The 26,544-nt window shown below is 45.5% G+C and overlaps 2 protein-coding genes across 8 annotated transcripts in view; both read right to left on the minus strand.

The window, feature by feature from the left end:
• Nucleotides 1-110: 110 nt before the first annotated feature.
• Nucleotides 111-4,663, minus strand: VAMP3 (vesicle associated membrane protein 3). The gene is made up of 5 exons (XM_030963841.1): nt 4,494-4,663; nt 3,206-3,287; nt 1,919-2,077; nt 1,265-1,316; nt 111-505 (listed from the first exon to the last, which is right to left on the minus strand). Coding segments are annotated over exons 1-5 (315 nt in total). The 5' UTR covers nt 4,496-4,663; the 3' UTR covers nt 111-485.
• Nucleotides 4,664-6,182: 1,519 nt separating this feature from the next.
• Nucleotides 6,183-26,544, minus strand: part of CAMTA1 (calmodulin binding transcription activator 1) — a 248,199-nt gene continuing 227,837 nt past the window's right edge. For 5 of the 7 annotated variants that reach the window (XM_030963986.1, XM_030963988.1, XM_030963991.1 and 2 more), the window contains 3 exons: nt 24,094-24,287; nt 23,491-23,565; nt 9,616-9,679 (listed from right to left, as the gene is read on the minus strand). In XM_030963986.1, the coding sequence (XP_030819846.1) occupies nt 9,616-9,679; nt 23,491-23,565; nt 24,094-24,287 (333 nt within the window). Of the gene's footprint in view, nt 9,680-18,839; nt 18,871-23,490; nt 23,566-24,093; nt 24,288-26,544 lie in introns of all 7 variants that reach the window. The other 2 variants (XM_030963987.1, XM_030963985.1) reach the window with 2 other exon arrangements.

Genomic DNA, 26,544 nt, shown 5'->3' on the forward strand with positions numbered 1-26,544 from the left:
GTAACGCGGCGCACGCGGCGGCCCCGCTCCCACACACCCGCGCCACGTGCGCCGCGCCCCCGCGGACAGAGGAGGAGGCGGAGGCGGGGTCGGAGCCGCTTTATTGGAGGAGACCGCGCGCGGGGGCGTGGCCAGCGCGGGCCGAGGCACCGCCCCGCCCCTCACGCGGCGCCGCACGCGGCCCCCGTGCGCGCGCATGCCCCGCCGCCACGTGCGGCGCCGGCCCCGCCCCCGGGCGTGGTCGGGCCGAGGGGCGGGGCCGAGGGGCGGGGCTCGGACCATTGAGGCACCGCGAGCTGTGCTGGTTAGTAATTAATGACAGGAGTGTCTTAAGGCCACCAGTAAAGTTAGTTAACATCTCGATAATCAAAATAGGTTTGCTTTAAACAGCAGTAAACGGGCTGAGAAGGCAGCAGGTTTGAAGTGGAGAGGCTGAAGTAGATTCCCAAAGGCACCTTCAGTTGAATTGAGTTTCTTCTTCTAATTCATGAATACACACTCCAGACTACAAAGAGAAGAAAAAGGTTGGATGATGCCCTTCAGCTCCTCGCCATAACAATCATGCCTTTTAAGAATTTAAGATAATAGAGATAAATCCCTCTTACATCCCTTAAACCTAAGAATTTGCCAACGTGTTGGTTTTCTAAGTTGTATTCTTCCCTTGTGCTTGCACACCAGGACTATGTGATTTCAATGGTTACTGCTGTGTTTGTTACTGTTACAGCACAAACTTAAAAACTTTATCTTCCCTTTAAACCCTTGGCAATTACATGAGGACTCAAAGACTGAACCATTCCATCCCTGGCTCTCTATCCTAACCCAACATTAGTCTCATTTCACCAGCAGCCAAACCTCTGCTCAAAGGCTCCCTGGTACAGCAGTGCACTCGTAACTGCCACAAAAAAGCAGGAAGCCAAGGCAGATGATAACAGCTCTCAGACAAGGACAGAGTGTGGAATCTCGTGTTACACTTCCGCAGCTGTAAAATAAACCCAGGTCTGTTCCTGGTTTCCAAGCCCTTGCTGTTTTCACTTTCACCTTTGTCACCCTCACTCCTGGTTGAGATTCCAGTATTGGAGCTCCCACGTTATCACAGTCTGCCCCTCACTGCATGCAATTGCTGTTAAATCCATCACTGCTATTTCAAATTCATGTTGGATATATTTCCCTCTGAGTATCCTGCCTTTGCTTAAACTGTACCAGTCAGCAAATTAACACTATCCATTCCAAACTCAGGAGAAATCCCCATTTTGGTCAAACTTACCAATAATGATGATGATGATAATGACAACAACACCTATCAATATTGCCCACATCTGTGAAAAGAAGACATACAACAGTTACTACACACCACGCAACAGCACCAAGTGCCCCTCAGGGAATGGGAAATCAGCCCCTGCAAGGGACTTGCAGCACTCTCTGTCAGATCTAACGTGGCAAGCAAAGGTTCTTGAGTCAGCAAGCTCAATCCACTACTAGCACTCAGAGATGGCAGGCCATGCACACAGGCACACAGAGCAATAAGGCTTTCTCCACATAAAGCCTGTCCCAAGTGAATGCACAAGCTGTTCTGTTACTCACCAAAGATGATTCCAACCTTTGGCAACAGCTACAAGTACAGGAGTCTGAGTGAGCTTCTTCCACTTTCTGATACTTCCCACACATTAATTCAAGCTATGCATTTTTAGCCTTTTCTTCTTGTTTCTCAAGATTACTGACTTGCTTCCCCCCTGGCCATTATCAGACAAGACCCTGCCTAGGGCAGCACAGCCAGTAACACACTGCTTGTTATTTTAATGCCATGCTTTAAAAACTAGATGCTGTGACTTAAAAAACACTGGCTAAACACTTTCTGCCTTTTGAGACACAAACTGTGAGAGTGCTCCAGGCACAGTGCAGGCACACAAACCAAGGTTACCTTGCAGTTCTTCCACCAGTACTTCCTCTTCAGCTTGGCTGCGCTGGTCTCGAACTGGGAGGCTCCTGCTTGCAGGGCATCAGCTCGGTCATCCAGCTCTGACAGCTTCTGATCCCGCTCCAGAACCTTGTCCACGTTCACCCTCATGATGTCAACAACCTGCAGTGAGAGACCACACAGTGCAACACAGCCACGGACAGCTCCACAAGGCACTCGGTGTCTTCTCAGAAGCAGGAGCTATTATCTTTTAGTATATGCAGCCATAAGCTTAAAGAAAACTACAAGATCCACCTGTGGCTAGAAGCCCTGAATGCCTACTTTAAAAAGTCAGTTGTGGGGGTCCCAGCTGTGGGTTTCTCTGGGTCTGGATTGAAGGCACTGAGACAGTAGTTCATGTTCACACTCAGGTGTTTATTATTTCTTATCAGTGAAACAGTCTCACTACTGTGAGTTCGGCAGCTTTTCATTAGAAGGCACAAAATGGCCAACAGTCTCTTGGTACAAGGGCTTTTAAGACTGAACTGTTCAATTAAGAGCTGACACCTGGATTATTTTCCCTTTTAACCCAATAACTGATCCCACAGAACTGCAATGCAGACTTTACTGCCCAATTACAAAATGCCACCCAAACCCATGAAGAAGGAGGAAGAAGAAGAAACACAGGACGACACCCTGTGCCCTCCATCTTGCTGCCATCCACAACATAAAAAAACCCCAAAACCTCAATTTCTCACCAAGTGATGCACCCACACTACTCTCTATAATCTATTTCACACTTTTGTGAATTCTAGTCTATCTTGAAGTCTGGGAAACTTTCTCCATGGATGAGGGTCAGTGCTGCCCTGGGGGTCAGGGCACCCCAGAGCAGACAGAGAAATATTCCCAGTGTCCTGGGTTTCCATAATCAGTAGTGCTGGCATGCCTTCAAACTCGGGAAAGAATTCCTGACTTGCTTCAAAAGGAGTTGAGGAATATAAACATGATAGTAAACCACATCAAGAAATATTTGCCAGTCAGCCTGCCTTTTGGATTCCACAAAAATCCCATTTGGTAGCCAGCTCTCAAGGCTACTGATGAGAAAAAAGCTTGTTCTCTGTAAACAACAGTTTTTGTTTTATGCCAAATCCTCAAGCACCAAGACTGCAGCTAATGTTTGGACACAGGGAACCTCTCTTTTCTTCCCCTTCATATAAAGCAGGGAAAACTGCTTTGGAAAAAAATATCCCTTCTAATTGCACAGGTTTCCTTCAGGAAGAGGTTGACACTACTACCAGACCAGACTTTTACCTCATCCACTTGGTGCTGGGTTTGCTGAAGCCGGCGATTGCTGCCAGCAGCCATGTTTGAGCTCCCAGGGACAGTGGCCGACCTGCCGTAAAGAAAGGCATCATTACACACCTGACAGTCCTGAAAACTGGGAACTTGTATCCTTGTAATAAACACAGGGCAGTTTCTTACTGGAAAAATGATGTTTTAATAGCTGACAGTTGGGTGCAAGGTGTGCAGTGTGCCAAACATCTTGCCACCAAATTGCCTGCTGTGCTAAGAGGCAGCAGCAGCTTTGCAATGAGGCAGGGACAGCTCCAACAATGCTCCAGAGGCCTCAAAGAGTGAGCAGTTTGGGCTCAGGAGTGTTCTTTCTTTCCCATATGAACACAAATACTAAGCTTCAAGCAATAGTAGTTTACGAAAAATTAAATATACTTATTATAACTCTGTGATTTTCCAGTAATGCTTCTCTATTCTTTTGAAACGGTTCATATGGAGCAAGAGAAAGCACCAGAAGGAAAAAGTATTTGGAAAATACAAAATTTACTTTTGGTCAGCTTTGAATTAGTAACAGAGTTCTTTTTACCATCTTTATAATGGATGCAAGAGCTTCTGTACATACTCCTCATTACATTTTCACCACTTGGCCAGGTTTTTAATACATATCTCTAGAGCCATCTGTACTCATATTTATTATGTATATATATCTATATAGGAATACATATAAAGGAAATATGTATTTCCTTTTCTATGTTCTTACTTCTTTCACATCAGATGCTTGTTTAGTGCATCCTGGCACTCCAAACAGCCAAGTCCGACTGTTTCCTGTATTTACACATTTGCACATCGGCTTTAACTTGCCCGTAATGAGCACAGGCGCAAGGCGGGAGCCAGGGCACGGCTCGGACCGGCCCTGTACAGCACTGTCACCGTTCTGGTGCCACCCTCCGGTGCCGCTTCAGTGCCGGTCCCAGGTGAGCAGGCTCGGAAATGACAGCGCTTCCTGCGAGCTTCCGAACACAGCAACTGCCGGTGCCCGGCGGGCGCTGTCCCGGCAGGGCGGGCCCTGCCCTCAGACGCGCCCGGGGCCGCGGGACAGCCGGGCCTGCGCAGCCCGGGCCAGCGCCCGCTCCCGGCCCGAGCGGCGCCTCAGGCGGGGCGGCCCAAGCACGGCCGGGCCGGGCCTCGCCTCCGCCGCCGCGGTGTCCGCCCGTCACGGAACCCCCGCCCGCGGGCCGGACCGGGCCCTGCTCCCGCCGCCCGGGCCCGCCCCGCTCCCCAGATCCCCCGCTCGCCCCGCACTCACATCCTGGCGGAGGGACGAGAACGGGGCCGCGGCGGCAGCGCCCGGGCGGGTCCAGCGGGAACTGCGCGCGGCGCCCCGCGCTGACGAGTCACGGGGCGGGCCCGGGGCGGGCTCAGGGCGGGATTGGGACCGGGACGATGGGCGAGAGCCGAGCCCGGGGCGGGCTCGGGGCGGGGGCGATGGGCGAGGGCCGGGCCCGGGGCGAGGTCGGAGCAATGGGCGAGGGCGGGGCGCGGGGCGGGGCGCGGCCGTGCCCCTGCAGGCCGCGCTGTGGCCGCTGGGGGGCGCTGTGCCGGCCCTGCCCGCCCCGGACGGTGATGGGAACGGGAACGGAGAGAGCGGCTGGGCATGGACACGGGGATGGACAGACACGGACACGGACATGGAGACACAGCCAGACATGGACACACAGCCACACAGCGACAGGGACACACGGACATGGGCACACCCACTCGGACACACAGCCACAGCCACGCGCATTCCGTGGTGTTGTCACTCGTGTCCGTGCAGCGCACGAGGGGGGCCGGGGGTGTCCTTGTCCTTGTCCCTGTCCCCTCCCCGGCTCCAGGGCCGCCCGGCGGGATCCCCGCTCTCGCTGCCCGGGTCCCGGCGGGGCCGGAGCCGCTCGGTGCTGTCGGTGACCGGAGCAGCCGCGGTCACACGGCGGGGCTCGGTGCTGCCGGCAGCGCTCCCGTAGGAGCCCCGGGGCTGCTCCGCCAGGGAACACCGGCCTCCGGTGGGAAGGAGGCACTGCCGACCTTTGCACCACGTGTTCTGAGTTATCTTTTCTTTTTTTCCCCTTATTAAACTTTATCTCTCCCCAGGCATTTTTTTCCCTCATGTTTGGTCTTCCAGTTCTCTCCCGCCACGCCCCTGGGATAAGGGAGGAGGCGCCTTCCTCCAGGACTGGGTCAACCTGCCTCGATGGTGAAGAACCCAGCAATTAACAGCCGTGTAAGATGGAAAAATGGGAGCAATTTGGAGAGTTAAATGCTGATTTATTCTAAAAGAGAAACCTAATTAAACTTTCACTGCAGTCAAGAAGAAACTCTCTTACTGAAATCTCGAATTCAGTTGTGGGGATGGGTATTGAAAGAGCATACTCATAAGGGTACTAACACGGTCTCTGATAGACCAGATTAATTAATTAAAGCTGCTTTCAGGTTTTGCCTGCTGGGCTGGCCATGTAGTCTGGTACAAGATTTGTTCTCGAGGACCAGTTCATAAGTAACGTAAGTAACATATAAGTTCATAAGTAACATATTTGATTAGTGCAATAGTTGTTGTGTCTCAGTTAATTGCATCATTAAATGTGGCCCCTCAGGTTTCTGTATCAGCAGCCCTCTTGAATTCTGCTGTTTGACTCTGCTTTGTGTGCACTATAGGATTGAGCATTTTGCTACCAGCCCCATCTGGTTTCTCACAAAAACCCTGGAAGTGATTGCCCACTGAAGAGGAACTGCAAACCAGGCTCTGGGGGCTGCACCTGACACGGGCAGGCTGTGGGCTGTCACATCATAACCCCCAAGAAATCAGACGCAATATTCTTACAAGCAGGTTGTGTAGAGCACAAACTTTTTTTTTTTCAGTGGTTCCTTAGAGTGACTAAAGGGCTACTTTGGCCCTCAAAGTGGGGTGGAAGAGATGTGTTCAAAAGAGATGTGTTCAGAAGAAGGCACACACTTTGTATGGGGAAATTTTCTTTTTTAATTTACAGCAGAAAGAATATAAAGCATTCAGAAAACATTTTCCATATTTTAAGGGCAATTCAAAACATTTTGCATGGTTCCAGCAGCTGAGTTCTTCAACAGATCCATTGATTCAGTGATGCTTTACATGCACAGTTACAAAAATAAAACTTACAAAAGAGAAGACATCTATACTAGTTTTACATGCAAGTCTTGGGGACCCCCCATTGGGCACCAGCTATTGTGTGGAACTGCCATAAGCGTGCAACCAGAGAGGGGGTTCATGTTATATTCTGTATTTCTTTCACACAGTATTACTGCTGTCGAATGTGTTTCACAAAGGAGCGATTCTATTATCAGAAGACAGAAGATCTGGCTCCTGGCACTTGGGAATTTGAATTTTCCTAGAAAGCTGCACTTACTTATATCTTAGGTGAAAATGTTAAGTTCCACAACCAAGAAGAGGGTTCGAAGAAATCACTTCACTGCGGGGGAGTGCTGCTCCCTGCCCAGTGACACACACTGAAGGGTTTCTGCCCGACACAACAAAGCACTTGGGAGCTGGGCTGGCTCCGAGCATGCCAGGCGTCCTGGAGCTGTGCTGCAGAACTGCCCGCATGCTCCACAGCCAGCACAGCCTTAAACGTTTGGCTGAAGCAGGATCTAGGTTAGTAGATACACCACCAGGCCCATGGATCTGGAAGAGTAATTTGAAATAGCTCTGTATATTACTGAATGGTTTTCTGTAAAGACGAGGAGTTAAAACATTTCCACTGAGGTCACTACTCTTGTTAGGAACAGATCAATTCTATATTGTCACGTATTGGTTAATGGGTGCAATATTTCAGTTTCCAAATGTCAAGAGTTCTTCCAGTACTAATACAGAGCATTTCCAATTCATTCCAAAGGAGATTCTTCAGCTTCTCCTGTTCTGTTTTGGCGTGAGAGGAAAATTTAATGGTTAAGGTTCCAATTGCAGACAGTAAATCAGGCCATGAGGCTGCCCACAGGCACAGTGTGAGTGCCAGGCCATTTGTTTTGCTTTTTTCCCTTTTTTTTAAAATTGAATCAGGTCATAAAGCAGCAGTTCAGAAATGTACAAGAGAATTCTGATAATGAGCTATAGCACATCTACTGTAATTCAATGCTGGCAGTGAAAAGAAGTAATTAAAAACAGGTACAATTATAGAAAAGGCACCAAGAGCACTGACCCCAGTTTTTTTGCCACAATCTTTGTTTTTACTCTTCTTTTAAAGACACCAGTTTCAAAGCTTCCTATGTGTGAATATTTTTTGGCTTCACAACAAGCCTTGCGTTTAAACATTGCAGTTGGTGGCCGGGATCAAGCAAGAACAACTATTCCAAAACTAACAATCTCAAATTTACACAAGTTCATTCAGAAATTTTAAACTGCCACGAGCGAGACAAACAGACAGGAGCAGTTTCTGATCTCAGACACATGTACGTGACCCACAAGTAATGACACGGACTTCAGGAGTTTCTTCCCTTACATTCCTGTGTAATGAAGATCAGAACTGGTTCCCATCGTTGAGAATCTGTGACAGTTTTAAATTAGTAGCTCAATTTAAAAAAAATCTAATTTCTTTGGCTCCTCACTATGTGGAAATAGCAATATACCATGACACCCCTACAGGATCAGTTTGCATCTTTTTTTTTAAGTTTTACTTAATTTTTTAAAATTTTTTGTGCAATTTTTATTACATTTTCTGACTTCCAGCAGGAGATATGAAAATGTGAAACATATTTTCTACTTTCGTACTATTTATTTATTTTTTTTTCATTTTATGTTCATTCTAAGTGTTCTTTATTGGAGTGAGTGTATGGTGTTAAGCTAGATACGGTTTTTGTACTCTTATGATTATCTGCTTTGCAAAAGTAACTTAATTTTCTTAAGCAATATTAGCATTCACATTACTTGGCACCATTGGCAAAAAAAAAAAAAAAAAAGACGGGGGTAAAAAAAAAGAAGGAAGGAATACATAAATTAAACCCAACTGAACCAAACTCCTGGTAGCCAAAATCAAATGTAAACATATCCTTTTTTTCTTTTTTTTTTTTTAAAGTAATGTTGCTCTGCCTTTTTTTTCCTAAGTCTAAATACAGTAGCTCTTTTTTGCCATTTAGTCATGCTTTAGCAAAAATGTTCTTCTAAAGAACATTTAAAATAAAGTTTCTTATAGTGAAATAAAGTTTTTGTTTCATTTTACAGACCATAGCCACTAATGCTTTGCTTTGTTCATTTCTTTTTCTTGAGTTCATGCACATATCTCTTTAATATATACAATATGTACAAACAATACATCCACACTCTTCTCGTTCATTCAGACAAAACTATACAAATAATAATTTTATCTTGCCAAGTTATTGACCCTTTGTGAATAAAATATTTAGTAATTAATCAATATATTCCCTTTCAAATATTTTTTTCTCATTTTCCATTTCTACCTTCTATATATACAGAAACTGCCCAGATTTTGATGAAGTAGCCAAAATAAGAAATTTACTGGCCAGAATGCAGCACCACTGATCTTTAGGTGGCATAAAATGTCCAGGCAACATATGTACGTGACTCTGCAAAATGACAAGAGGTTTGACAAGTACATAAGAGAAAAAGCTACATGTTTTACAAATTATTTGAGAACTTAATTAAAACAATAGTACATGAAGGTAAGGCTAGAAAATAAAGTGCTGAACATGAGAGAAAGTACATGACAGTTGATATGTTTGCAGGTTCTAGTAAAAATACAAAAAAAAAAGTGTAAAACTTGCTTAAGCTGCTCTCTCCATTCCTCATGCAATACCCGTGTCTCTCATCCACCAAACCCCTCCTGTAAGTTCCCACGGGATGTATTAAAAACCTGCAGATTTAAAAAGTTGCATTAAGTGTGCTGTAGAGGTTTAAATAAAACACAAAGGACAGGAGTGCGAAGGAAATGAGGATGCATGGACCCAATAAAGATGTACTGATCTAAGCCCCTCCACTGAGACTCTCAAAGCTTCAGTTTCTTGGAGATGACTGACAGGTGCAGGAACAGCATTCTTGTGTTGCTTGTGCATTCCCACCTTTTCTGAACAATATTTTTGGTATAATATTTGTACAGTTCCACATGTTGTTTAATACAGCCCTATATGAAAAGGATAATTAATTAATCGCTTCTTCCTTCCTCCTCGGAGAATGAAGCAACTCACAATTTCCTCCTGGTGTCTTGTTTTCCCCACGATCCAACAGAAGATTGAGTTCCAAGATGTCTTGCTGAACAAATTAAAAGTTGTCCATGAAAGTGCAAATGCAATGACCAAAACATTACTGTTAAAATCCTGCAGCTGGTATTTCCAGAACTGCAGTGGGTATTTTTGTTGTTGTTGCATGTCTCTGCTAAAAACAGAAAATGAAAACAGTCTGAAAAGCAATGTCACATTGCTACGGGATGCTGCTGCGTATCTTCAAGTTCCTTGGCCTTTTTCAATTCTTTCACTCTGAAAAAACAAAGAGGAGCTATGTAACACTTCTACTACAAATCTCTTGAAGACAGAACAATCAAAAGGATTCATCACTCCAACCTCCCGTGCAGAAGAGGCAGCTCCCAGAGACAGGAAGGCAACACCTTCCCAACACCATAAACAGCTGGAAGTGCAAGAACAGGCCACTGGGGATCCCAAACACCTTTGGAGAGACACACTTGGTCCCACTGCTTTTCCCCAGTACTGGCAGCTCCAGCTGGGGTTTATTCTGGTGTCAGCCTGATCCCTTGGGGTTCCCTGGACTGCTGGTCCTGCCTGACCCTGCAGCTGCTCACAGCAAAGGGGGGACCTTCATTCAGTGCTGTTCCTTTTCTCCACACAGTGCTCGGGCAGTGACAGCACAGTGGGGGGAAAATCCCTCTGTCCAGCTTGGAAAGGAAGCCTGGTGTTTACAGAGAACCTCACATAAGGAAGTGTTTATGCACAAGAATTGGTATGGGTGTGAAGAAAGGCGCTTTGTTTCTCAAGTTCTCCAGCTGCTGTGCCCCTGTGTTTCTCATGCTGCTGGCAGCATGGTTTGTGCTGTCCCAGCAGTGCAGGATGCTGTGTGCCAAGGGAGATGAACCTGCAGCGTGGAAGTCACTCCTCCTAGATGTGGCCAGTTCTCAACTTTCCCAAATGCATGCCATAATCACCTCCTCTAACTCATCAACACAAGAACTAAACCATCACTGAAAGCTGAAAGAGTTAAAAATTAAACTAGAGGGTGAAAAGACTGGAATCATTTCAATCCCATCAAGTGGAACAGAGCTCTGCACTGGAGCTGGGGCAGCAGGAATCCTTCTGCTCAGGCTGAGAGCCTGGCTGTGTGCAGTGAAAGGAGCCAGGCCAAATCCAAAGGCATTCCTGTGCTGCCCCAAAGGTGCACTTGGGGCTGGCTCTGCCTCCCCTTGGAGGGAATTCCTCTGCAGTGAGATCTCTTTGCCACCTGCCTCCACATTTCTTCCCTCTGCTCCTGCAAGGGGAAGTCCCCGGCAAAAGGAGCAGATTACAGAAAAAAAAAAAAAAAAAGAAGGTGATTTAGCTAAGCCTGTACAGGCTCAAGTGCTCACATGCTGTAAAAACCTGAAAGGACAAGTAACAAAGGTATAGTACAAAAATAGTGTCAGAGATGCAAGTCTGTGTGTAAGGCAACCAGCTACAAGTGAAAGAATGTAACAAAGCCCAAGTAAATAAAAGTAAAAAAACACATCAGAGAGCTGAGCAGCAGCAGTGACAGTTTGTAGCTACTGTGCAGACTTATACCCACACATCTTTTGGCTCTTGCACCAGCCTGCTAATACAAGGATAGAATGAAGGCTATAAATTGATCTCTATAAATACACCTCCATCTCACCATTTTATTTATTCATTTTTCTGCATGTACTATTAGTCAGAAGCACAGTGAAAAGGGAGCTGGCTGCTTTTACCTCTGTTTCAGCTGACTCAAAGGCTCTAGCACTGAAATGCATTCTCAGTATTTGTGAAATGTGGCCAACAGGGGTCAAATCAGACTAATTTGTCTGCAGGTTAAACCTTTGTTAATTGTCCTAATTCCACATGTATGGAAAGACAGAGGGCTCTGCCAGCCAAGTGCACACAGTGGGTGTGTTCAGGGTCTGAAGGGCACTGATATTCCTGAAATCCAAGCCCAGCAGAGCAGCCCAGCAGGTGCCAAGCAGTGCTCTGGTCCCAGGCTGAGGGAGGGACAAGGCAGCCAACAGCACCAGGGGCTCTCAGCTCCTGCCTGGACAGTGCCATGCTGAGCCTGACTGCTGCAGCTTCACAGAGAAATCTCCTTCAGGAAGATTTTGGCTCTACACAGGCTGGAGTCTAAAAGAGCCTGTTGACATTAAGAGGCTCCAGAACTGCACAGAAGGCAGCACAAGCCTCTAAGTTTGTTCTCTAAGAGTTCTACGTTCACTGGGGCTCTTCATGCTGGGAACATCCAGATCCCCTTTTCATAGCAGGAAACACAGGAGGGCTGACACAGTAAGCCAAAACAGTGACAAATGACAAGTTACTTATCTCCAGTATTTCTAGTTTTATTTTCTTAGTGCAGAAAAGCAGCCTCTCCCTTGAATTTTTAATTACTATTTCTAGTAGTGCACCATTTAGGAGCAGGAGAGCCAGAATCCCTGGTGCTGTGCTAGAAGAGATGTTGTGCCTCTGTGCAATGGACAATTTTTAAAGCTTAGATTAGCTGTGTTTAAGGTACCATCAATTAATACATGATTTGCAGTGCAACTTCCAAGTGTTTTCTGTTGCACTTCAGTACTGTAATGTAAAATTAACCTGTTATTACAGATCTCTCACTGAGAACATGCACATTTAATAAGCTGGTGGCTCTTAGTGAGACATGCTATTCCTTACTTCAGCACTTCACATGCAAGGGCTACACTAACAAAGCACTTTCACTGAAGAATGCAAGACATGCTTTGCTGCAAACTTCAACCTACAGCATGCAATATCTGTACTGGTGCACAACTATTGCATCTGTTTGCCTGGAACACACATGCCAACAGAAGTTAATTACTGCAGCACTCAGCATTTGCACTAAAACAGGTCCTGGTTCAGAAACAGAGAATCACAGAATGTAAAGGATGGAAGGGACCTTAGAATCTTCTAGCCCCAACGCCCCTGCCATGGGCAGGGACACCTTCCACTATCCCAGGGTGCTCAAGGCCATGTCCAACCTGGCCTTGAACACTTCCAGGGATGGGGCAGCCACAGCTTCTCTGGGTAACTTCTTGCAGTGTCTCAAAATCTTCACAGAAAAAAAAAAAATTATTCCTAATATCTAAACTAAAATCCCCCTCTTTCAATTTGTATCAGTTACTCCTCACCCTATCACTACAGTTCTGGATGAAAAGTCTCTTTTCAGCTTCCCTGTAGCACCCTCCACACTGGAAGGTGCTGTGAGGTCTCCACACAACCTCTTCTTCTCCAGCCTGAGCAGCCCCACTTTCTCAGCCTGTCTCTGTAGGGGAGGTGCTCCAGTCCTCTCTTATCAACTTCACAGCATTCTTTGGACTTGCTCCAGCAGTTCCATGTCCTTCTCTTGTTGGGGACACCAGAACTGTGTGCAGGACTGACAAGAGCAGAGTAGAGGGTGAGAATTCCCTCCTCCCCTGCTGGCCACGCTCCTGTGGATGCAGCCCAGGACACAACTGGTTTCTGGGCTGGGAGCACTCAGGGCCAGCTCAGGGGGAGTTTTTCATCAACCATGACGCAAGTCTTTCTCCATGAGGCCGTTTTCAATCACTTCTCCACCCAAATTGTCTGTGTGTGATTGCCCAGACCCAGGTGTAGGACCTTGCCCTTTACGCTCTTCCTGAGGTTCACACAGTCCCACCTCTCCAGCCTGAGCAGGTCCCTGTGGATCCACACCTTCCCTCCTACACAGCTCAGTGGTGTCAGCAAACTCACTGAGGGTGCCCTCAATCCCCCTGGCCATGGCACTGACCAAGATGCTGAACAGTATCAGCCCCACTATGACCCCACTCATCAGTGGCCTCCACCTGGACCATAAACCACTGACCACAGCTCTGCATGTGGCCAAGCAGCCAGTTCTTCATCCACCCAATGGCCCATCCTCAAAACCATGTTCCCCCACTTTAGAGACAAGGATGGCACATGGGACAGTGTCCAACACTTTGCATTTCCAACACTTTCCTTGGTCAGGTGGGATTTACATCATTTGCATGCAGGTGTAACAACCACTGCTGAAGAACACAGACATAAAACAGTACAGAATTTCCCTAAAGGTAGAAACTCAAATCTGCCACAGGTACATTACTAAAGATGCTATTTAGTAGGCAATGGCTTAAAACAAACCCTGCATTGCACAGCATTTACACACCTCAAGATGATAAAAACTCACTAAGCTACCACATTTTTTTTAATTGACTAATCTCTTTGTTCAATGCAATAGTGTGTGTGTCCCACTGCAGGTGGGTACTGTGAGTCCTTTATTCCATTAGAACACTGCCTAGGAGATATGGAAACTTGCAGTCTGCAGCTCTCAGTCTCTCCTCCTCTCTCCAGAGCCAGCCTTGGGATGCCAGGGAAGTTCTTCCTTCTCCTTGGCACCTGCTCACCATGGGCTCTGCAGCAGGCACAGCCAAATGAACTGAAATACCTCCAAATGGTACCAAAAATGGAACCAGTCCATGGCCAGAGTGTCACTGGGAAGCTCTGAGGTGTTGTTGTGAACCCCATGCTGCTTCCTCAAACCATGATCAACAGGAGGTGCCAGAACCAGTGCATGCACCCAGGTAATCATTATTTGAAATGCTTTGTCAAGAGAACCTAAAAATAATTGTCTTCAATCAATTCTTTCTTGGAGAGCCTGCACTGCAGCCTTTCCTGTGTCTTAGAAGTCCTTTCAGTCTTTTCTTAACTTTTCTTGAGTTCCTCACTCAGTGGCACTTGATTTGATTACAACAATAGCAGGAACTGGTATTTCCTCTTCATTAATACTCAGTGTAATAAACCCTTAAAATTTCCAACTGCAGTTAAAAAATACAGGTTGACGAGGGAAGAATTTTGGATAAATTAGGATCCTTGAGAATAGAAATCCTCTAAGTGCTGCTAGGAGAGATTTTAAGTGAACAATATAGCACTGCCTTCATGCTATAAGGCATTCTTCTTTGGTTAACATATTTCCAGTCTCAAACTGAGGCAGGGAAGAGAACCAAAGTGTAGCATTTGCAGTTACAAGCATTAATAAACTGCTGCAAGGAGAAGAACACTACTGGGATTTACAGAATTGAACAGCAGAAAGAATGTTCTTAGAGAAGATGTTTCACCCCAGTTTGGTAGACGTGCAGTGAGATTATTTTTTTAAGCAACAGAGGAAATGAGAGCAATGGAAGTGACAGCAGCAGGCCAGGTGCTGCTGGATGGTTGCAAACCTCTCCAGGAGTCTACAAGCTCTGGATCACTTCTGGGAGAGCCTCCCTGAGCTGAATGGGGCTGGAGTCAGGACAGCTCAGGTGATGCCCAGAATGGGAAACAGGCCCTGACTTTTGCAGGTCTCCAAACAAAAAGCACCAACCTATGCCAGCAGCTCTGAAACCATGCACAAAACTGGGTTTTGACTGTTCAGCTGATTTTGCACTGATGAAACCTTGAACACCTCCCCAAATAACATGTTCTCCAGACAGTAAGCACTTCTAAAGCACAAAGTTATTCCCTCTGCAAGTGCTGAAGAGCAGATGGAAGGAAAAAGCACGTGCAATAGAGATGACCTGAGGTGTCTGAAATCACAGCCGTGATGCTGACATACACAAAGGGAAGAGAAGATGATTTCAAACATGAGCTTTGAACCCTGACTCTTGGGAGATACATCCTGATTCCCAAACTGCTTCATCCAGCCAAAGTTTCTGCCCCTCACACCATGTTGCTCACTTGGACAGTGTACAGGGGGTGCATCACTATGTGCTGAAGCAATGTAGAAAGCAACAGCCCCAGCAAGTGGCAGCTCCTCTCCCCATGCCCTCCCCAGTCCTGGACAGGCTGTCAGCAGATGAACCAGCCCTACTCAGAGAAGGTCACAGCAAAGGATGGCTCCATGGGTAAAGCATAACACAAAGCTGCTCCACCAGAGTGACTCTGTAATGCCCAGCCAGGGAAATGCTGAATGAGTCCAAATGCTGAAGATCAGTTCACAGCACAGGGTGCAAGAGCCAGAGAAGGCTGGCTGGTGAGTTACCTGTTGCTCTGAGAGCTGAAATAGCCTGTGGGATATTTAACACAAGGGAGATCTTGCCTTTTTCCAGATACCTCATTTAGGCAGCAAAACAAAAAAGACAGAAAGGCCCAATAAGAATGAGACCCCAGAGCATACAGTCTGCAATTTAATACACACATCTGAGCTCCAAACACATTCAGCCCCTGCAAGAGGTAAATGAAACAAGAAATTACTTTGAAAACTTTTTTTTGCAGGTACAGTGACGCATATCCCAATATGACATTTTCACACATTGTCCTGAACTCAAACAAATGGGACTTTCCTACCCCTTGAAATTGTTCTCTATTCTCCATCTTATTAAGAGAAGCAGGAAACCAGGAAGCTCAATGCAATGTCTGCTGCACTGCACAGATTAAAACCACACTAAAATCACAAGTCCTAGATGGACAGGAGTAGGAAAAGGTTTGTTGCTAAAATGCCGAAAGAGGGAAGAGTATGCAGAGAACAACAAAACACAGCAGATGTTGTTTATTCAGGTATGAAATGCAGCTGTACTTACCAGAGAAATTACTTCAGATGCTACTCACTTAACTCCCCAAAACTGGAGAGCAGCATTTAATTAAACTGTGAGACCATGGTGGGACAAGGGGGCTTATTTGTACATGAAAGGTCAATGAGGAGAGTTTTTATTACTCATGATCATGGGTAACAAGTGCATTTGTTCTGCCCCAGAGAGGACAGGAGTTTTGCTGTAGGCAGAAGGTGGCCTGACTTGTCATCCCCTTGAGATGGGAAAGACTCACTCCTTGTGATCTCCTCAGATCGTCTCCTGCCAAGGGTAGGGCAGAGAGGGTCACACTGCAGGCAGCTGGGCAATTTGTTCACCTCTACACCTGGACTGGGAGCAGAACTCTCTTTTGCAGGAGGCTACAGAGGATGGTTTGACCAAAATGAAGGCAAAAATTTGTGTAGGGGGGCATGGTAAGGAGCTGAAATCCCTCTACTGAAACAGGTTTCCTTGAGAGGAAAACTGTTACTTAAAGGCAACAGAAAAAGGGTTTTTTTCCCCTAAAAGGTATTTTAATTTCTGCTTCAGAAGGATACCAAATCTCATCTCACAAGAGTCGGCCAGTAAAATCTCCTGCCTCTTCCTCTTTACTGATCCTAGTGTAATGTCACCCAAATAAATCCAGGAAAAAAAATCACTCAATTTGGAAAGGTTTTAAAGCTGAAACCCAGGAGCAAATGCTGCTATCATTTCTCTGCACACTCCAACAGCACTTCTGCAGGAAAGACCCAATTTGTGTATTACAGACACATCTGCAGGCATTCCCTGAGCAGGAGGGGCTGTGCCAGCCTGTGCCCATCAGCAGCCCTGGGCACACTCCTGGTGTTTGTGCACTCCAGAACAAACACCCACCCACACCCACACACAGGGTGCTGCCAGAATGAAAAGCAGCACAGAACTTTTGCCATTACAGACTTACTTTGGCAGAACAGCAGCCAGTACATACTGAGATAGCTCACAGTTTACTTTTTCCACCCCATTTCCCCATCCATCACAATCATTGGTCATCCCAGCAAAACCTGCAAATGCTATCAAACATCCAGAATCTGTTTCCTGCTAATTTCTCAGATGCTGTCACATACACAAAGCCTTAAAAGTAAATAATTTCTCCTCCAACACTGACAACTGGCCTCTGCTGGTAGCAGCCCCTGCCTTCAGGGCACATCTGGGCCTTTCCCCTGTTTCAAACAATTCCTATTTCATCTGTTAGTAGTAAAAACTCCAAATTTTAACTTGTAAAAAAATGAGGACGTACAACAAAAAATGGTAGCACAGAAATCATCATTTGGAAACAAATGTCATTAGCTGCTCCTTTGTTAGCATAAATAGTTAAACAAATAATGGTGTCTCCAGCAGGCTCAGGCCCACTTCATGCTCTCACTTTTGAGTCTTGCAAATGATCTCTGCAACTCCAAGTCAATAAAACTTGGTCATCAGTAATGCAGTTTTCTTTTTACAACATTACATGGAAGCAAGGGTCCAGGACACACTTTTCTTACTGAAAACAGGAGCAATAAGCACACAAATGGTGAAGTTTGTGGCAGAAGTTTTTTACAAAAAACCCTGCTGCCCTAACAAACTCTCAGGTGTGAGATGGAACAGAGCAGCCTGCTGGCAATTGAGGCACATGCCTTGAGAGAGCTGTCACGGGAATTCTCCCACTGCTACCTAAAGATTTGTAGCTTTTTCATGTATTTGTAGCTTTGTAGGTTTCTAATATATAGTTTTATAGTTTCTAGCACTTTCTTAGCTGTTCAATAGCTAACCCTTTTTAATACATTATGTCACACTCTTGAAATTCTATTTAGTTTTATTTTCAAGAAAAGAACAAGGACATCTTGTTTTGCACCAGCATTAGAGAGTCAAAACAAGATACAGGGCAAAGAACCCCCTGGAAACACTCCAAGGGGCAGGCCCAAGCGTGAAACTATTGGATTTACCTGCTAGATACACTAATTAATTAACCTTATAAAAACCGTACAAATCCTGTACCGCACATGCTCTTACCTATGTTTTCTGCACCTGAATGCTGTCATTAAAGAACTGCTTTATATTAGCCTTTTAATATTGTTTGGAAAGCTTTCCTTTTGAATCCAGGCAACACCACCTCTTGCCACGCTGCTGTCTCACCCCCAACCAGCCACTAACACGACTGAGCACACAGGTGAGTGGGCTCTTCATGCTGAGAATGAGACTCCCAACAGATGCTCTCTTGGCACTTACTAGAACACAGTCACAGCATCTTCACTTCATTTTTTTTTTTTGTTTTCCTTCCCAATATGTGGGTGAATAAATTAGATAAACAGCTGTCAATAAGCTGGCCCTATAACACAATCAGATATGTAACTTACCAAAGACCAACTTATAGAAGATAAACACTGGTGCTTAACCACCTTGGGGAGCAAAGAGCAGTGTGAGGAGCTCTTCTGCAGAAATAAACACCCATTTAGAGCAGGCTGCACCTGCAGTGCAGCTTCCTATGATCTACCCTGAACGCTGCTGCAGTCCATGACAACAGAGTTCACAGAGTGTGTGAGAGCAGACCCTGTCAAATTCCAACATCTACTCACAGCCATTTTGGACACTGAAAAAATACCCCACCAACAATGCCATCTAAGCATGCCCATGATGAATATACATGTCCTTTTTCACACATTCATGCACTGGTAACATCTACTGCAGAGCTCCGTCCTGTTACAAAAGCAGCAGTGTTAGTCATTGCAGTAGGGTTAGTTTATTAAAGATTCTTTCATAGAATTAATGGAGGTGAAACTTACTGGCATATCTCGGCCGCAGCCCCATGCAAGCAAGCAGAAAGCAAATATATATTTAAAATGGAAGAGAGGAACTGGCTAGCAGGCAGCTACACTCACCCTTTTGTACAGCCTATGGTCCACCAGAGGGCTTTAGAGTGCAAAACAATACCAAAGAGCCATTAGACACACATGGCAACAACCATACCTTACCCAGAGCTTCACTTCAGGGAGGAGGAGACAGCACTTCTGCTTGCCTGGAGAGAAAGAACCCTTCCCACTCCTGCCTAGGGACTCCTCTTTACCAGGGAAGTGTCCTGTGTTTAGGTGCTTTAGGGCAGAAAGTTATAAGCAAGTAGAAAAAACCCAACACTGTCATTCCCATGGCATTTCTAGCTGCATCCTGCCTCCCCTGGCAGCATCATGTCTTTTTCTATCTCATCCCAAATGCTACTCCACAGAAAACACTGCATATCATAATTCCATCTTAGCAATGGTTTAGATATCCCCCAGAAGAGTAAAATTTTCCTACAAATCAGAGAAAGAACAGGAAATAGGAGGTTACCTTCCCAGAGCAAGCTGGCTGTACCATACATGAATTCAGCTCAGCAATTCCAAACCCATTGGAGCTCCTGGATTTCCTTGCAGCTCTAGGCTGTGTCACATCTGGGGATCACTAAGTAGGTGGAGTCTTTCCAAAATTATTAACTATGCAAAGCTTAGGTTCTGCCTCAGTGAGCCTGGAGGCAGCTCAGCTCACAGGAGGTGTCAGGGGCAAGTTCTGGGCTGGAATTTAGTCAAGTAGAAGCTGACGGGTTTGGGCACCATGGGAAGATGGGTGAAGCTCTCCTGGGAGGCCAGGAAGTTTCTGTTTCATTCTCAATAAACAACACTTCTGTGACAGATCATGTTGATACCATGTTATGCTGATGCATGTTTTTCACCAGATTTTTGAGAATATGATAATAGATGGATAAATATGGGGGGGTTTGTTCAAAGTCAAAAGGAAACAATACATGTCTGACAGTCAGAATGACTCCTGCTGATGAATGATCCCTTTTGTCTCCATGACATTCAGCTACTAGAGCTCCAGTATCTTCTCTAAGAGTATATTCAACTAAATCTTACTGATTTTCATGGATTTTTTCATCTATTTTCTGATTTTCATCAACATCTACACATCCACTACTGAGAGCTCCAACTGCAGAACCTCTCATTAACTCTCCCAAAACACCTGAAATACTTCTGGTCAGGCAACAAACACTAAATTCAGGAGATCAGATCCCCGAGGTGATCAAAATCACATTTGAGATATTAAGCCTTTGTGCCAAAAAGTTATTAAACAAAATAGGACAAGAGGACCATTTAAGCTGTTCTGAATGCAAGCAGACAAACAGTTCTCATAATTGGCTTAAAGTAGACTTTGATCAATTTTATAATGGGATAAAACCCCAGCAAGCAAACCTGGGGAAACCCTGACTAAATCTCACCTAAAGGCTACAGAATAAACTCTTGAGAGTAATTTTTTGGCTCAGCAACAGAATTTGCTCATGGCCAAAGCCTAGGTTAAACCATTCAAATTTTCAAGGGTTGAATTTCTGAACTTTAGGCATTTACTGCCTTCTCACTTAGCTCACTCTCTCACAACAGACTGCAACTGGCTTTTGCAGCCTCTTCCCCCAGCTCCATCAACTGGCAGAAATCTGTTACAAGATCCTGTTTGTTTGACATTCCTGTGCATGCTCTCTTTTCTCTCACTCCTTCAGATCTTCCAAAAATAGTTGTCATTTCTACCCCTTCCACTGACAAGGCACTGTGGTTTAAAAAGTAGCTCCACAGTGCCATTTTTATACCACAGAGCATTAACTAACATTAGGTACCAGCTGTTATGGCTCACCCCTGGATGTTCAGGAGCTTGGATGGCTGAAGTGTTTCCTTATAGAGACTGGGGGCTTTCTTAAATTGTTTATAGCAGCAGTGTGCTAATCTGGAATGATACAGGAGGAGACTGCAACGAGATTTCAACAAGCAGAAAGAGTGTGTGGGCTCTTAGCCCAAGCACCAGCCCATCCTCATCAGCTGTACCCTGTGTGAGTGTCACATGGAGACTGAAGGGATATAATTAGGAAGCTTACACAGAGGTGATCTGAAACTCACTTAGCATCCTAAGCTTTATTACTCTTAGGAAGTGATAAGCAAGAAAATCAAGCAGGGAGGAACAATGTCCTTATTGAGACACAAAGAAAATTCAGAAAGCTTGAGGAAGAGCAGGTGAGAGAGAGGAAGCAATTCCACCTGGTACCCCAGTGTACCTGCACCACAAGGCAGCCAAGAGAGAGGCTTGGGAAGGAATGGAGCTGGGTGCCCTCACCAGGACATGGCTGTGCCAGGGTAAGGGCAGGGATCTGCCCCTCAGGACAGGGAGCAAAGAAATGAACAGGTCAGTCTGAATCAGCTGAGATACTGCAGCAAGTGAAGCTCTGTTCTATTGAGCAGATGATCTCTGTAATTTCCAGGATTATATTTTCCTTTACAGTTTATACAAGCAAAAGGCTTCTAATTTGTCTTCAAAATTCTTTATGGTAATGCAGCTCTAAAAACCTGGTTTGCATGGTGTTTGTCACTGACTGCAGAGAGCAGAGGCACCAGATCCCTGTGGGGTTCCAGCAGCCACAGGAGCCCAAGGGTCTGTGAAACACTAAAGGAACACAGATGCAGCTCAAGTGTGCAGAGCAGGAAGTGCACACTGTTGGAAACTTTTTTAGCAAACAGGAGGAAAATGGGGAATGAGACTCAGACCTGTCACATTTCTAAGCAGTTCTAGGAATCTGCTAAATTTATGTATTTTTCAAGCAGATTCTGAATGCTGGTTTTGTTATTTTGCTAAGTCTTGCTTTCACTTTTAACATTTACCAATGCCACGATGCTCCTGTTCTAATTAGTCAATTACTAATAATAGTTACATTAACCCAATTTTAAACTCCTATGATTGCTTGGAGAAAACATGCAAGCATAATCCTGTGATCATTTCTATTTTAGAAAGTAAAACAAGGCAGTTCTGAAACACTGTTCACATCTTCAGTGGAGGCAAGTCACTTTTTCCTTTTGTTGCATCCTAGCCAAGAACCATGACTGAATTCCTGAGCAACCACAAGTGGTAACAAACATGGACATGGGACAGGACTGCACTGCTGCAGAACTTCCAGCACTGCACAGTGTGATGTTGACAGAGAATCCCCCCCGCTCCTGAATTTCTGTCTGGAGCTCCCCAAGGGCTGAACCCCTCCTGCAGGGATGCCCAGAGCAGAGACTGTGCTGCTGGAGAGAGGAGACTGACCGTGGGTGCAGATGAGCAGGGTCTCTCTGCAAAGGGAAGAGGAGACACTGAGAAAGAGGAAGGCAATGAGCTGAAGTCAAGAACTGTTGGAATCAGGGGCAATTTAAGCCTTGCAGAATCTGTGTTACTCAACAGCTGGAGTCTTAACTGAGCCCTGTTTGGAGTGCATGGCACATCCTGGGTGCTGGTGGGAACCCCAGGGACACTGGGGGTTCCACATTTCCTGGGCCTGTGTCTGAGCTGGCTCTAAGAGCCTCTCAGGCTGATCCCAGAGATCTCATGGATGGAAACTTGGCACATGGTTCCCCCAGGGACTGCCAGGATCTCAAGCAGATCTGAGAGGACACAGAAGTTCTGAACCTCCAGGACATGCTGCACAGCAAACACAACAAAACAACCACTTTGGTCTCTTCCATATGCCCTGCTGAAAGAGGGAAGTCACTCGTGTTTTTTCATCAATGACTGTGGCTGTTTCAAGAGCACTTGGAATCAGCCTGGGAACTACAAAGTCCTCTTTGTTGTCCACACATGTTAATTCCCACTGAACCTGCAGGTAAGATGTACTTCCACAGCATGAGCCACACTGACCTCCTAACAAAGTGAAGCTTTGAAATCCTGCAATAAGGACTGAGTCTGTTTCTAAAATCAGGAGTCTATCACATGCCTCTAAGAGCTCTCCTTGTTAAATGTCACTGGACTGAACTAAACATACTTCAAAATGCATCAGGTGTGACCTGAGTGGATGAAATGCATGGGTAGTGAGAATGGAGGGGGCAGAGTCAGAAATTCAGGATTCACCACTGTCTAGGCAAAGTCCCAGTTTGCAGCTTGATCATATAGGGGATCCTTTCAGCTAAAACCCACAGCAAACACCCTGCTGGTGTGGCAGTGTGGCTGCCACAGGGGAGCACTCTGGCAAGCCTGTGCTGTTCCCATGCTGGTGGAGTGGCTGATGTGAACTGACCTGTGCTGCTCTTCTGCCACATCCCACCTAGCCACACTGAAGAGAACACACACTTGAGGAGAGCCAGCCAAATGATTCTGTGTCCAAACTAAAGGCATTTCCAGCACACACCAGTTGTCATCACTTTTTGCACTTTCCCACATACCATGAATGCTTTGGGCGGCACTCAGAAGCTGTAGCTATGATTTAACAAGATTTTTTTTTCGACTTTCTCAAGTCCAGCTTTTAAAGTCAAACAACCTGGGTTGTTCTACATTATAAGCAATGGAGCTGTACACAATTCTCTTTCACCAACAGACCTAAATTAAAGATTTCATTTTTTACAGCGCATCATGGAAACAGCTCAGCTTTGTTCTTTAAGATCTGTAGTGAGCTGGTTCTATTATATTTACATTGCACTCATTGCAGACACACTTGGACATTGTCACAGTGCTCTAAGGAAGGGCAGATACCAAAAGACAGCATCATACCTGTGGCGGCAGCGTCGTAAAAACCGCATAATCTTGCGAGCAGCTTGATCCTGCTTCTTGGTAAGCAGACTGCTTCTAAACACAAAAAACCCCAACACTGAAGTGCAGGCAAAACTGGGGAGAACACTACTAAATGCAAGAATAATTATCCTACGAACTGTGGCGGTGTTTGAGGGTCCCCAGGACGAGGGAAGAGATGAGAATCTTGACTCCATGTTTCAGAAGGCTGATTTATTATTTTATGATATATATTATATTAAAAGAAAATGCTATACTAAAACTATACAAAAGAAAGAGAAAGGAGACATCAGAAGGCTAGCAAAGAATGAATAATAAAATCTTGTGACTGACACAGGTGGCTGTCATTGGTCATCAAGTAAAAACAATTCACATGCTGGGTAAACAATTCTCCAAACCACATTCCAAAGTAGCCAAACACGGAGAAGCTGAAGCTTCCCAGTTTCTCAGGAGAAAAGATCCTGGCAAAAGGACTTTTCATAAAATATGTCAGAGACAACACACTGCATTTCCCACTGGCCTTTGTGAAGCACAGCACCAAAGCAATACACAAAGATGCCAAGAGCATCAGCAGCCTGGGCTCACCTGAGTTTCTGCTGCACGATGGTGGCTGCCCGGCGGTTCTGCCTCCTCTTGCCGCACTCCTTGTAGCTGCGGTAGTACTGCTGGATCAGCAGCGCCGCCCGGCGGCTCTGCTGGAACTTCTTCTGCTCGTAGTAACTTCGGAATTTGCTCTGGATAAGAATGGCAGCTTGCGTCATCTTTTTATAAAGTGCATACTACAACAGAAACAGAGAGAAGCTGAGGCATCCCAGTAGGAGCAGAAAGAAGCAGGTTCCTAGAGTTAAAGGCTCTTGAGACACTAAGATGTGATGAGAAGTTAATGAATATCTATTCCCTGACTGAGAGTGGTGTAAAAAATGGTGACAGCAAACTGGAAACTGTAAGATTAGGGGCAGAACTTAGTCTGCATCAAGAAAACAGCTGTTTTTCTGCCTGTGGAATAGTTTGATGGGATTAATGGAATCATAGAGTAGTTTGCACTGGGAGGAATCTTTAAAGGTCATCTAGTCCAACGCCCAAACATGAACAGGGACATTTTCAAGGAGATCAGGCTGCTCAGAGCCCCATCCAGCTGCTCCTGGATGTTTCCAGGGATAGGGCATCTGCCACATCTCTGGGCAACTTGTGCCAGTGACTCCCCAGCCCCATTATAAAATCTTTCTTCCTTGTATCTAATCTGAATCCACCCTTTTTTAGTCTGAAACCATTACCACTTGTCCTATTGCAACAAATGTCTGTCCCCATCTTTCTTAAAAACCAAACCCCAACAAACCCTCAAAACCACAATAGTGAGCCTAAGACACAGGCAAAACAAAATCTCATTAGACATCTGTAACAAGCATCCAATGAACTCACAAATTTGCATGAGCAGTCACACACTTCCCAAATTCCATCTAGCACTGTGATTATTATTATTTCTAGCCCTGTGATTCCAAGTAAAGCAGGTGCATACTCTTCAAAAGAAAATTTTTATTCTACATCCTTTTCCTCTGACAGCATGCAAGGTGATGACCACTTAACAGAAACCATGTGTATTCATTAATATTTTTAAGTCCTTTCTAAGATGGAAATGTAGAATAATGTATAGAAGTTTCATTTATGCTACTATAACAGAGGTTTTCAGTGTCTGCTGATCTTATTTTGGCAAGTTTTAATACTTTCAAAACTGAGGTGTCTATTGTTCCTGGATATTTTATCAGCTCTAACTTCTGCTCACTTTATCAGACAGATGAGCAGCAGCTACTGCCCTGTACAGGGCAATGTCCTAACATTTCTCAGTATTTTCCACTGTACTGGGAACAAAAACCCCAAAAGCAAACAAACAACCCTCCCAACATAACCCCAAAGCAAAAAATCCTTCAGTATCATCACAGACCACCATTTACCAAATTTCACTTTTTGGAATTGAAGCAGTCATTAGGAGCAGTTATATTTTGCCATTAGTATTTTTTTTTTTGTTTCCTTCTTTTTTCTTTTTAACATTTTTTAATTAATGGATCAGATTGTGACTTTAAATTCGCTGTTTTAAACAAGTCCACTCATGAGCTGGTAATGGTTTTCCTTCAAAGTTTTAGCCCAGATGGGACTTCTGTGGCTGAGTTACAAACCCCTGAACAGAAGGGTTCAAATACAAAACCATGCCATGAGCTGTGGCTGTCCAATGCAGTCACAAACCTCTGCTGATCAGTGCAGTAACAGATCAGAGGAATAAGGCACAGGAAAGAGAAATCAGCAGTCACTGCACAGACCAGACCCCACCATGTCTGCATGCAACCCTAAAACCTGAATAGCTGCACCCTGTCCTCCTCTTGTTTCCTTCTTCTTTCTGCAAAGGGGATCAGTGGAGATGTCACCTGAACTCCTCCCCAAAGAGGAAAGCCTTGTGGAGCTCAGTGCCCAGAGCTCAGCCCACTTGTGGTGACAGAACAGGTCTGAGCCTGACCCAAAACCACAGGGCAGGGGAAGCTGTGGATGGAACATCACCCCAAGGACACGTTCTCTCCAGGAAAAGCACACCTTGCCTCCTGGTAGCCCTGAGAAAAGCTCATTTGACTCTAGAATCTGACCAGATCAAGGTGTTGCACAGCTGGGAAATCCTTCTTCCCAGCAGAGAATTACTGACTGTGAACAGTTTAGCAGTGGCACCAACAGTTGTGCCTCCAGCACGAGCAGCAACGTACTGAGATGTTGGTCTCAGGAACTCAGCACACAGGTATTTCAAAGATGAATGGTGAAAATACTTCAGCAGGCAAGCAGAATGCAGAGGACATTGGCTCACGGGTGGGATAAACGTTCTGTGCTGCCCAAAAGCCAAGGTGACCAAGTGACAGCTGATCAGGAGCACTAAAGCCTGTCCTCTGGAAACTGCTGCAAATCCCTCCCAGCAGCTCAGCCCATCCCTGCTCATGGCAGCTGATGCAACTGCGGCACAGCAGCCCCTACACAACTCCCAGAAAGTCTGGTTTGTCACTG

This window comes from Camarhynchus parvulus, chromosome 21, assembly GCF_901933205.1.
Source record: "Camarhynchus parvulus chromosome 21, STF_HiC, whole genome shotgun sequence".
Lineage (NCBI taxonomy): Eukaryota > Metazoa > Chordata > Aves > Passeriformes > Thraupidae > Camarhynchus > Camarhynchus parvulus.

What these genes read in the sequence shown, in the direction of transcription:
- VAMP3 (XM_030963841.1), bottom strand. An exon ending in CCCAGCACCAAGTGGATGAG is followed by an intron (nt 2,078 to 3,205) that starts GTAAAAGTCTGG and finishes CTCTCACTGCAG; the next exon opens with GTTGTTGACATCATGAGGGT. An exon ending in ACTGGTGGAAGAACTGCAAG is followed by an intron (nt 1,317 to 1,918) that starts GTAACCTTGGTT and finishes TTCTTTTCACAG; the next exon opens with ATGTGGGCAATATTGATAGG.